Here is a 13,343-nt window from a genome sequence, read left to right as displayed (position 1 = left end):
CTCTTTTATACTGTGGTCTTTTGTGTGTGTGAGTGTGTGCTGTGTATATATGGTCACACCTCAGCCAACACCCCATGGCTTTCTCCACATTCATCAGATTGATATTAATATTCATGAGGAGGCTGGTGGCCGGTGTCTCGAGATGGGGGGCTAATGAACGGAGCGTGTGTGCGTGTTGGTTTGTGTGTGTGTGTGTGAGAGCGTGTCACAGATGCAGGGGGCAGAACTGTAATCAAATCACAGCCGCCCCCTCATCTCCACCCTCATCAACCACCAGTGGCGCTCCTTCCGTACACACTAATGCTAACAGGCTACGCTACACGCTTGCCTGTGGTTCGGTGCAGGCGGCGGAGACAGCGGAGATGTGTGTGTGTGTGAATAATAGTCGGGGGCTAGCCCAGATAAAGAGGTCTGGACTCACAGCTAAGCTAACCACTAGTCCTACAAATAGCTAACCATTATCTCTCATTAGCATCCGCGGCTAACACAGGGCCCATGCTGTGCGGTGGAGAGCCCTCACAATGGGACCACTCCTGTATGATTGATGGTGAAACAGCGTCAGCTACAATAACAGAACAAAAAAGAAAAGCATTAAAGATAGAATCTGTCGGCTGCGGCGAGGTAATAAAAACGTAGACAAACAAAAGGAAGTCAGACTAATCAAGAATGCCAGGCACAGCTCATTAATCTATGAGAGTCGACACTGTTTGGAAGCCCAGAGATAAGTCGGATGACTGGCACGTTATGGAGATCACGTGGGCTCATCCTATTCCTTCCTGCTATCTTTTCATCAGCCCGCAAAAACAAAAGGATAAAATGAGAAGCGGGATGAAAGCGAGGGTGGGGGGGGGGGGGGGGGGGGGCGTTCGGAGAATTGGGTGAAAGCAGAGAGAGTAAAGAAACAAAAGGTAAATAGGACACTTCCTGCATGGCGCAGCTTCTAGTGAAGCGTTTGCTCAGCAGAGCCTGTAAATCACAAAAAAGTTACGCAGCTGGGGGGGGGGGGGGGGGCGACGTCAGGTTAACTTGTTAGTGAAAGGATTTGATCAAATGCCAGAGCAGGATCTGATCTTTGACACTTCATCATCGCTCTGAGGATGCGGAGAGAAAGCGGGTTTGGCTCTGGAAAATGAGTCGTTAAAATCTATGACTCGCCCTGTTATGCGCAAATAAGATGCAGATCTTATGATTATAATTCCATCATCCCGGAAAATGAAGCCTCTGTTCTCTGCGATTGCAAAAACACTTTTTTTTCTCTCCCTCCGTTGAAGATTCCCACTGAGTTTACACATTTATTATTTAGTTCTGCCCCCTTTTTTCACAAAGAGTATTTTGCCAAACTTGCAATCCTTCATGCACACACACACACACTCTCTATTGTTCATGCAGCTTAAAACACCAATTGTTATTGCGTGGTACGGAGACGGCTGAATATTCCATTTGGCCTTCTTGCTGACTAAGTGTTGGTAATTCATCATTCGTCTGGGCTCAGGGCTTATGAATATGGATTTCGGGGCACTTTATTAGCACATCTTAGGAATGCATTATGAGAAATTAGCAAGAGAAATGAAATTTGCTCTTTATAGAAATTGGGCCACTGCCTGTGTGTGAGTGTACGTATGAAATGCGCCAATGTTCAACTCCCAACCCTGTCTCCCTGTGAAGTTACATCACCGCTGTTTCAGAGAACTTCCCTCTTGCACATGGCTGATTTGTTTTAAAATCTGAGATGGTGTCCTTTTAATCTGTCTCAGTACAAATTAACATGACAGTTAAATCACAAAGCGCTGTCACCACTCCTACGCCTTCGCTTTCTGAAGAAGCAGCAACAGAAACGAGGTTTGAGAGAAGGAGAGGAAGAAATGAGCTCACTTTCATAACCAAGTATGTATGGAGCGAATTCAGATGCAATCAAACCCAAATTGAAGTTTGTTTTCTTTGGACATAACTGGAGAGATTTTGTCACATGTATTTAGCCTGTTTAGGCTCTTAACACCCAGTGACAAGCCAAGCACGGTTTAGATTTACAAATACCACATTTATGCTAAATCCTTTCATCCTGCTAGGCTGAAGACTTTTAGAAGGGAGTCAAAACAAATCTGGACTAAAAGCGGCTAAGAATGATGGATTCTCTGCTGTAGTCTATTGTCCCTCATACCAGATAAAAACAATCAAGAAATAGCTCATTTTTTTTTACACCAACCTACCACGAGAAACTGCTGTCTATCAGATGTCAACTTGTCTTACATGGGTGCAGGGATGGGAGAAAATACTGTGAGCCTGTATGAACCAAATGCAAAAATATAACAAACCGATAGCCAAACATCCTCACCTTGTCTCTGTCTTCCACTAGATCGGTCAGCAGGTCGTCCATGTCCAGGATCCCGCCCTCACTGTACTCCAAGTGGTGGGTCTTAACTGCACTCTCCCCATGCTGGACACAGAAAACGACATGACAGCAGAAAGACCAGTAAGAAAAAGTGATAAATTCTAGGGATACACGATAATACCGACACGTCATTGGTATCGGCTGATAAAGGCTCTTGAATGAAACATCGGCATCGGCCATCTCCTCCGCCGCCCAACTGTGCTTCCCTCCACGGACTGTTTCACCTTGATGGTACAGGTGCTTCCTCCGCAGGCTGCACTTCACTCAAGCTATCCGTCAGACCAGCAGCTTCTTCCCACTTTAACTTAAATAACAAACCGGGGCTCGGTGCTCTGGTTGGATCCACATGCAGAACCGGGGCTAACGTTAGCTGGGAGGCTAGCAGAGGCTAGCTGGCTGTGCTTCCCTCCGGCCATGCTGTGGCTACTGCGCGTTAGCCTCGTAGCTAGCGTTAGCCTCCCAGCTAGCGTTAGCCTCCCAGCTAGCGTTAGCCTCCCAGATAGCGTTAGCCTCCCAGCTAGCGTTAGCCTCCCAGCTAACCATGTGGATCCAACCAGAGCACCGAGCCCCGGTTTGTTATTCAGGTTAAAGTGGGAAGAAGCAGCTGGTCTGACGGGCAGCTTGAGTGAAGTGAAGCCTGCGAAGGAAGCACCGGGACCGTCAGGGAGCTACTAAGTTAGGTTGCACAGATAGGAAACACCTCGGCTGACAGGAGGTACCACTCTGTTTGGGGGGCGGGGGGGAAATCTTTTTGGTTTATAACGGCAGTTGGCAACCAGCGTATTAGGCGCATTACCGCCACCTTCTGCTCCGGAGTGTGAACCAGAGATTAAATCCTGCACATTAATCACATTAAAAGTATAATCTCATCTTTCATGATCATAAAACAGGAACTTTTATCAAAAATACTTCCATAAATAACAAAAAGGTGTCCTGAAATCAGCAGACATTGTAGTGCAACAGTGTGCACAAACATAAATACCACATGTGCAGAGTATGAGAGGCAAATAAACAGTTTTATGAGAAACAACGGCTATATTTATTTAGAAATGCTTACAATAACTGGCATGGGGATGGCTGTCCAAATATAGAAAACATCCAAACTTGTGAAAAAGAGGTAGTGGTGTGCTCCAGGACTGTCTTGATCATATAAAACTCAAGTAAAACGCAGGTGCTCTTGGAGATAAGGGTCATCACATAGAAGGAAAAGCAAACTTCAGGCACTCATACGTGGAGCAAGAATAAAAAAAAAACTCTAGGATTAAGTTAAAAAGCCTTTATCCAACATGGCTACTTATAATAAAAACCAACCCGTTTCGACCATAAAGGCCTTCCTCAGGGTACAAGGGTGAACCAACAACAAGCAAGCAAACATTTTATGAACTTGGCAGGAGGTGTCACCCAATCCTGATTACTGAGCGAACGCAGGTGGGTGACAGCAATTGGATCACAATGAGAAGCCATGTTTAAGATGACATGCCTCTTCAAGCACTCAAAAAGTATCCTGCACAAAAATGAGAAATAAATGACCAAAACAACATTAAGATTATATACATCAAATCAATACATTTCCAAAAATAATCAATTACTTAAATTATGTGACCATATACATGAATTCAATAGTAAGGCCTGTATATTTGACCTTCTCTATCTTGTAATCTTTGGGAATTACTAATGTTTTTTTTAAGATCTAGAGGTTTTAATGCCTAAGAAATGAAAGATCAGTTGTCTTTGCCTGTAATAATATTCTACATTTATAGAAAAAGCGTGTAATCAATCTCCTCATTTAAACCAGGATAGACCATTGCATCCAAGAAAACATCCAAGTTGTGTGTACAGTAACCAAGTCCACTGACAGTGCCTGTGCATCAAAGATTCTTCTCCTGATGTTGACACTACTGGGGGGGAAATTTGGCAGCCCTTATGTAGCAAGTTTAATTTTTTCTCCAGGCTCCTTGCAGAAATTTCAAACTTTTCCAAAGCCGAGGGAGTAACCGCTGAGATTTGTTTCAAGTCCTGCGTAGGAACACTTCTTGTTGGGCGGGTACAGTAGGAACGAGACGACCTACATTACACTGTACGTGCACGACGCTGCGCTGCGAGTGCAGTTTGTACGGAAGAATGTGACAGTGAGGCGGGGGAGGATAGGAACTTTTCCAGTTTTGCTGCTCCGCGGGGAGCGGTGGTGGGCACATTCCAGGCCGGTTTCATTGTCGCCATGAAGACAGAGGTCAGAGTGAACACACCCAACAGAGCAGGAACTACACTGAGCCTGGCGCTCCAACTATTGACGAAGAGAACTTTTGACTGAGCTGCAATCTGAAATCTGTGAGCTGTTTGCACAACAAAAATCAACAGAGAAGTACACGAACAATAGCATCTTCCCCTTTTTGTGACACAGGAAATACAGTTTATTGTGGCCATGTTATGGAGATCTTTGAGAGAAAGTGCATCTGTGGACAATTTAAAATGAAGCTGATGATAAACCGTGTAAATTATGAACAAAAAAAAGCGAAACAGACTTTAATTTCAACCTCCTAGAAAATATTCGCAGATTTTTTCCCCCCAATTTCTATTTAAAAGGAATTCCTCGACTAAGAAAAGAAATCTTTGACAAGCCTTATCGTTTCTAACAATGTGTGCAGTACAAAATGGCCCATTAGGAACTGCCCATACCAATAAGCAATCTGTCCAGAGCAACACAAGACTACATTACCAGCTAAATTAACAGCTATAGGCTATAAGCCTTGGAGGCTGAAATGAGTTTGGCCGAGACCCAGCGAGCGGCCTCAGCTGTATCACTGAGCCCTGTTCTGAATGGGCTCCTTCTTGCTCCGCTGCATCCGAATGTGAATTACAGGGCACAAAAAAAAAAAAAAAAGAGGGTGTCTGCCTTTCACAATGGGCCAAGTCCATTCTCTTAAAACAAATGGTTGTGAGAGCCTGGGATTTCAATCACAGGAATAAAGCCGGAGCCTCCCTTTCTTCAGAAGTGACGATTATGCCAGCGCCAGAGCTGCGAGACACAGAGCAAGTAGAGTAATCTGCAACTACAACTAGCATACAAATACACTGCTGTTTTCACACAATGCAACAGCACTGTGTTATGCAAACAGGCATACAATCCAATGATCCAGAGCCCAGAGCAGTCTGTCGCTGTAAAAAAAAACAAAAAAAAAACAAAACATGAAGTTCTATCAAACATAAAAAAAATATGAGTGAGGAAGAACCATGTGACTCATGTGAGACACATGAAAAGACACATAGCAGGCTTCCATGACAACCATCTTCAAATCTGAACATGAAACCCACATACAATGCATGCTGGGAAGTAACTCATGGCCCAGTTTACACTTGGTATTAAACTCAACTTGAACCCAAGACTCCTTGGCGAGCAGTAATGATACTGAGGGGATTATCCTGGTTATATAAAGTAAACTGATTTTAACTGAAATCACAACTTGTCATTTTTGCACTTTGTTTTTTTGTACAGATTAAACAATCAAGATATAAAGTGTGAGTTAGTGACCTTTATAGATGCTGCTGGGCAGATGTTTTAACCTTCGGCCAGAGCCAGGTTAGCTGTTTCCAGTCTTCATGCTACACACAGAGAATAATACAAGGTGTTTTTACGTTTAAAAAAAAGAGTTATAAGCTCTAAAATATTTCTGAATGCAAAAACAAGTCCAGTTGAACTAACTTGAAACAGACAAACATGAATTAACCCTTACCCTAACCCTAAAATATGATTTCATTAAGCTGATTCTTAAATTTGACACATCTGTAACCAAAAATATGAAACTGTCTCAACTTGTTTTCTATGTTTCCTATGGAGAAGGGAATGCGGGATGATGATGTTGAAACTGTCGGAGCACATCTGCAGCCGAGATATCAGAGCAAAGCATTTACACCTCGCCGGACAAACTGGTCCGACCGGAAGAACTGCCAGCGTTCCTCTACCTCTCACTGACACTGTTTATGTGTGAGAGAGACTATGTGTGTGTGTGTGACAGCAACAGTAAAAGGAGGGGAAGACAATAATTGGCCTTTATGCGATGGCATCGCATCGCCAGCATTAAGACAAACACTTTAATGAAATAAGAGGCATTTGTGTGATTTTTAGGGCGAAGGATTCATTCACATCGGTGGGTTAGAGCACGACAACGCTCAAGTGTTAATTAGCATCACCTCTGGAGGCCGTGCTTAAGCACACCTGGCGTACGTGTGCTTCGTTTTCCCTCCGCCAGAACTCACAAGGCCGTAGGAAACGCGCTTCCTTCTCTTTCTACCTAGTGATGAAAAGGGATGCAAGTATGACACTTCATAGGGAAAGTAATCTATAGAGAGGAAAGAAGGGAATAACTCTTCTGAAGTCCCTCGTTGTCAATCCCTGGTAATTCCTCTTTGTATCCTGAACTCTTCCCATGAAATAAAAAAAAAAAAAAACAAAAGGAGTCAGGAGTCAGTCAGTCAACAGCGGAGGAAAATTACCGTGACAGTTAGAAGAGTAAATTCCCTGCAAATTACACCATTAAGTCCCCCACCATTTGAAGCGATATCTCTCCTTCTTCTCCCTCTCCCCTCTCTGGCGAGCAAACACGACACCACTCGAGAACGGTGAAGCGCCGGGGCGATTAGTGAAGCTAAATTCAGTGGGGCTGCGGAGGCGGCGGCGGCGATGGCGGTGGTGGTGGTGGTGGGGCTGCTATTTCACACTTTGATCCTCAGAAGAATGTGTAATTACACAGCTGCAGGAGGACGGTGTGGATTTAGCCGTGACAAAAAAAAAAAAAAAAAGGAGTCCTTAATGAACGTGTCGATGAGGAGCTGTCTTCCGAGTCGGATCCATCAGAGCGAGTGAGAGGAAAGAGAAAGGAAAGCTGTGGAGGGCTTCCTCTCTGAAGGAAGAAGCCAGCTGGAAATTAAGTTAACTTGACCTCAGCCTCAGTTGTAATCAGGGGCCAAAATGACCCCTTAACACAATAGAAATATATTAAGAAGGGATGCAACAATCCAATATGCTAGCACAGTATCAGCACTGATGACAGATCCATGTTAAATACAGTTTTCTTGTTAATTTTACTATAAAACTCACTGTTTTCACTGTCATTCAAATCTTGTATCAACAGATATCCTTAGTTTGATTGGTGCATCCCTAATATTGAAATATATTTGAAAGCATATGAGGACATTTTAATGTGTTTATTAATGGCCAAGACTGGATTTTTGCAGCAGTGTAATATATCAGCCAATATTCATTTTCTTACGTAAATATTATGAACAAACATTTGTGATAACAGAGGCTTAGAGTTGGTTATTAAAGTATTGTGGCTAGAATAGCATTAAAATTTTAAATTATTTTCAAATTATTTATATTTATGAACAGCTTTATCTAACTTTACCAAACATTTTCAAAAGAGCAAAGGACTTATTTGCCTCCTGCCAATAGCAATATTAAACTGCCAGTTTTTTGTCAGGTCTTATACTGAACCACTTAATAACTCTGCCAATTCAATAGTGCATATTGCTAAAGTTGAGGGACTTGCAATAAAAATTTACTACAACTCATTAACCACTTATTAAATCTTTACATACTGCTTATGATTGCTAAAAATGGATTATTGCATTTAAAGATGAATTACAAATTGGATGTATCTTTAACCGAGCCAGCTGCACAAGAACACTGAAATCAGGCAGGGTGGTGTTTTGATTTAAAAAAAAAAAAAAAATCCAGTAATGTCTGAGTGCAACTGAGAACTGGTAGAGAATCACATCTGCTTTTTAATGTCATGCTGTCTGGCTAGGACACCCAAGTTCAGGGTCACGTGCCAGCAGGCATCTGTCCTGCTGAAGTGTCCTTGAACTAAACACAGAAAACCTTTTAGATTCAGGATGTTGCTCTCTAGCAATAAAGTAACTTTTACTGTGGGAATATCACACGTTTACAATGTTAGCAGCAGTTTTATGAACCCTGAACACATTTGACAACCAGCTCAGTCTAAAATCCAATGCCAATACACAACTGGAGCAAGAGAAACATTAGGTTTGAAGAGCTACATTAGATTTAAAAAATACCTTTTTTGCATAGCTAACCTCTGACACACACACACACACCAGCCCACACTGGACAACTCCTCACACTCCTACATACATGGGAAAGAAGACAAAGTGCTCTCAGGTTGTTTGGCAAGCTGTGAAGAGTAAGCACAGAGTCGGTATCAGGGTTGTAATCTGAACTGAACCTGCACAGACAGGCCATGAGACACGGAGAGACAGCTACGGTACACGGCTGCGTCCCCTGAGAACACACAACACTCACAATGTACATGCTGGTCCCCCGGGCTGCAGCCAAATACTAATAAAGTAATGCCTGTCTGTACTTTTCAATTCATCACAGTCTAGTTTACAGGAAGAGACTTGGGCTGAAACAATTATACAGTTGCCAGAAAACCAATCAACAACGACAACAATAATATATTGATTGTTTAAGTCATTCATCAAGCAGGTTCCAGCTTGTCAAGTGGGACGATTTGCTGCTTAAAATCTTTGCAAATTGAATATCTTTGGATCTGTACTGGTCAGACTAAACATGCAATTTGGAGACGAGCATGACATCTAATCGAAAATGCTTGTTTTTATAGAATTCTGCAATCATTTTCTACAAATGAAGCCTCATCTTTTCTTTATTGAGAAATTATGAAAATGACAGCTGGAAAGCAAATAAAAACGTCATTTACAATGAAACAAAACAAATCTTAACACCTCAAGTGCAAATCCTTACCCAACTCCCACAATCCTGTTCGTTCTTCATCGCGTACTATAATTGCAGTGATGGAATAATCTATGGAAACTATATGGGAAAATCTGATCACCACCACGGCAACACATTTACTGAAATTTAACAAATCGCACTGGATAATGAGCGGTAATTTTCCGCGTTGCAGTTAGTTAGAGGCTTTGTCGGTTAACATAACTGTTTTCTCAACAGAAGGGATGAAAGCAGCTGAACATGAGCAGAGTCACAGCTGAGATCACATTCAAACAAACTGCTAATTAAGAAGGTCTATACGCCATTACTGCAATGCACAGTGAGACTCTGCAGAATCCTGTTCACCATGCACATCATGGCCATAAACCAACACACACACACACACACACACACACCCACCCTCAGTGATTAAACCCAGGTTTTTGACACTGTCCCTGCTGTCAGCTGTGAGGCCGGAGAGAGGAGAAATGTGCGGTTAACGTGGGCGCTAAGTGGATGCTCTTGGCAGCAACAGCCGGCTCGTCCAGTCAGATACGGAGCTGGACTGTCCTCATGGTGATCTGCTTCTATTAAGAGAAGTCCACAGACTGCTGAGTCAGCGTCTAGCTCCGGCTCCTAATTAACATGCTCTGTGAAAAGCAATCAAGGGCCCGGGTGCATTCTGATCACACACACACACTCACATTTAGCCTGCTTCAGCTTGTGCAACGCTGCGTGTCTCTGTGAGTATCAACAGGGACGGCTGGGCAGAGTGGGCACGGCTGTGGCTGTCAGTGAAGCAGAGACAAGACAGCTCAGGGGACAGCGAGCAAGATGAGCTCCTATGTGTGTGTGTGTGTGTGTGTGTGTGTGTGTGTGTGTCTATCGAGCTATCCAGCCACCCAGTAGGTCCTTCCATCCCTGCTTCCGCAGCCTCCGGCGTCCCCACAAGCCAGCCTCTCGCTTCGCCGAGGGGGGGGAGAGTGTGCGTGGGCAGGCTGAGGGGGGGGGACCAGCCAACCGATAAGACCGAGGCCTGTCACCAATCCTAATCCCCAATCACTCACAGGACAAAGCCTCCTGTCCACGGCGCACATCTCCAACTGCGGCCACATTGAGGACATCAAACAGTAAACTTCCACCTGCCCACTGAGATACCGAGGCTTTAACAGGGAGCTATTGTACAGGTAGACAGCCGAGGCTGCAGCCAGCAACACTCACATCCTCACAGAGGAGAAACACACATCAGCACACTATCACGTTAGGACAGCATGCACACACAAAGCTGCTGATTAATAAAAGGTCAGTTTGGCAGAATGATTAATGTTCAAGTGATTGCGACGTCAGGGAGCAGAAAGCTGGGGGTTTATATCTTTGTGTATGTGTGGGACATATTTGGAAAGTGTCAGGGAAACATTGAAAACAACATAAATAACAACAACACAACACTCTACACCAGTGGTTCTTTAAGCCTTCTACTTAGTTATCATTTTGGGATGTTTATTGCATGCCAGGCGTTACTTTCTGATGACGTGTTGTGTTTTGGCACCTTGCCAGTTTCTCTTAACCTGTCTGGTATGCAGTGGTGGAAAGTAACAAAGTACATTTACTCAAATACTGTACTTGAGTACAATATTGAGGTACTTGTATTTTACTTGAGTATTTCCATTTGATGCTACTTTATACTTCGACTCCACTACATTTCAGAGGGGAAATATTGTACTTTCTACTCCACTACATTTATTTGACAGCTTTAGTTACTTTTCAGATGAAGATTTGACACAATGGATAATATAACAAGCTGTTAGAATACAACACATTGGTATAGATGAAACCAGTGGTTTCCAACCTTTTTGGCTTTTGACGTCTTACAAAAAGCAGTGAAACATCACACCCATGTTATTGTCTTTACATTAGCTTCCCATGAAGTTTAAGATTCATTTTAAGGTTCTTGTTTTCACATATTGAGCCCTGCATGGTCCGACACCTGTGTAAATCTCTGACCTGCTCCATCCTTATATCTCCAGAAGGTCACTTAGGAACACTCTTCCAATAGACATACGATCTGCAGCCTTTAAAAAACAGCTGAAGACTCATTTATTCAAGTCCAGTGTTTGTATTCTGTGTGTTTTTAAGTTGCAGGACTTTTACTTGTAATGGATTATTTTATATTGCTGTATTGGTACTTTTACTGAAATAAAGGATCTGAGTGCTTCTTCCACCACTGCTGGTATGTAGATATTGATTTCCTACAATTCCCAGAATGACTGTCGACAACCTTCAAAACAAACATGAAGTCAGTGCATCCAGATGTGTTATGCATGTAGGGAAAGAGCAACAGCTAGAGACGATGTTTCCTGTTGCTGCATTGCATTCTGGTCAATTGAGGCAAGTTGGTCATCTTCTTTGGTGGATTTCTAATTGTGTGAAGGTTGAACTTTAGTGCCCTTTCTTAACAAAAACATTAAGTTTAAGCTTGTGTTGATAGATGGAATGATCACTTTCTGTTACAAAATGCAACTGTATCAACAATAAAATAGACCCATAAATGCAAAACACATTTAAGGTGTTTTAACCCAACAATATATTGAGGTTTCCTGTGAATTTCCAGCTAAAAGAGGACACTTTTACATTGAATTCTCTGAAAACCACCACTAAAAGAGGATATTTTGATGAGAAGCTTCTGTTTTACTGGGGTTTGAAACTTTTTAAGAAGTAGACTTACACTGGTTTGACATTTTAAAAAAAGTTTCTTAAACCACACACTACTCATTTCTTTTTTTTACCACAAAATAAAAGCAACAATAAAAGAGCATGTCACGTGACCCGCACTTCAGCCAAGTTATGGGAGCTGGCTGTTTCATAACGTCAAGAATGAGTGGAATGAAACAACATTACTGTATCTGCGGGCATATTTACGTGAACACAGTGAGAAAGGAAACTTCCGAGTAAATGAAATAGGTGGCGAATGTTTACCTGCTCCAAAATCCTGCGGTATCTCCGGGTGGCTTGGTCGACTAAATCCCGGACGGTCCATCCATTTTTACAGGGAACCACCACCGCAGTGTCCCCGAAAGTTACTGTGACTTTCATAGTCACTTCTCAAAAGTTTGTTGTTTTTTTTAGAAAATATATCAAAAAATAGTCCCGAGTTTCGATGCTCTCTCGACCCGAAGCTGCTCTCTGTATGAAGTGGCACCTGTTTGTCGAAACTGGAGCAACAGGTGTCTCAGGTCAGGATGAAATCACGGTGGAGTCACTTCTCCGCCTTTACCGAGTTAAACAGGTGTTTAAAACCATCCGAGACATCTTATTTTAACCGAAGCCGTCATATATATTTGTGGGGAAACAATAATTCCGGTCGCAGAGTATGAGTTTCTGTCATGTTGAGCTGTCCGCTGAGCTTCCCAAACAAAACAAACTGCGCGAGGAACCCGGAAGAAATCTGGCACTTCAGGAAATTACACTCCGCCTGACACTGCACCACTTTAATGAGGATTCATTTTAATTAACTGCTTTATTCATTCAGCAGTTTCATATAGTTTAAGTAGTTTATGCAGTTGTTACAGATGTGATTGTCCAAGAATAAATTTATATTGAGAGAAACTACAAACAGTTTTCCTATTTTCTGTCTACCTGCTTCTGCCTGTGTTCCCTCTACCATTTTACATTTTAAAACAAAAATACCAAAGCAAAAAGGACGAAGAAAGACAATCTTGATGCAAAGTGTGGAATTTCATTCACTTGGAAAATACTACTGAAAAAGTATTTTACAGGAGTTATAGGACTCCATTGTATTGGATTGTAAAGATCCTTTATTTGGAAATTAATGTTGGAATCTTTTTTTAAGTAAGGCTGTCCTTTTGTCCATAAAAAAAAACTTTATTGAAAACTCTAGCTAGCTAATATTTGTATGTCTACATACAGTGTAAATAAAGAAAGGAATAAAGGAAAATAAGTGCAAAAGCAAAGTGACAGTGACAAACACAATGGTACAAAGTCCTACAATTCAAGCCATGTGGAGTCAGTTGATCCTAAACAAATATGTCTCTGATACTTTGGATAATATCATTGGACTACACACTAATATAAGAACAAAAGAATCCTTAAAACAATTGCACAGTAACAATAAACACAATCACAATTGAGCTTTATATGAACTACAGCGAACATTCATTTCACAGCTATACCTGTAGTCTTTACTAT

At 42.2% G+C, this 13,343-nt stretch overlaps 1 protein-coding gene across 8 annotated transcripts in view; it reads right to left on the bottom strand.

Annotated features, from left to right (window-relative positions):
• Positions 1-12,578, bottom strand: part of pard3ba (par-3 family cell polarity regulator beta a) — a 163,752-nt gene extending 151,174 nt beyond the window's left edge. For 3 of the 8 annotated variants that reach the window (XM_067583564.1, XM_067583565.1, XM_067583566.1), the window contains exon 1: positions 2,333-2,571. In XM_067583564.1, the coding sequence (XP_067439665.1) occupies positions 2,333-2,569 (237 nt within the window). In that variant the 5' untranslated portion in view covers positions 2,570-2,571. Of the gene's footprint in view, positions 1-2,332; positions 2,572-2,613; positions 3,119-3,446; positions 3,694-12,113 lie in introns of those variants that run through there. The other 5 variants (XM_067583567.1, XM_067583570.1, XM_067583569.1 and 2 more) reach the window with 4 other exon arrangements.
• Between the last annotated feature and the right edge of the window lie 765 nt (positions 12,579-13,343).

Source organism: Thunnus thynnus, chromosome 24, assembly GCF_963924715.1.
Source record: "Thunnus thynnus chromosome 24, fThuThy2.1, whole genome shotgun sequence".
NCBI classification, from domain to species: domain Eukaryota; kingdom Metazoa; phylum Chordata; class Actinopteri; order Scombriformes; family Scombridae; genus Thunnus; species Thunnus thynnus.
This window is presented reverse-complemented; position numbering and strand designations above follow the sequence as displayed.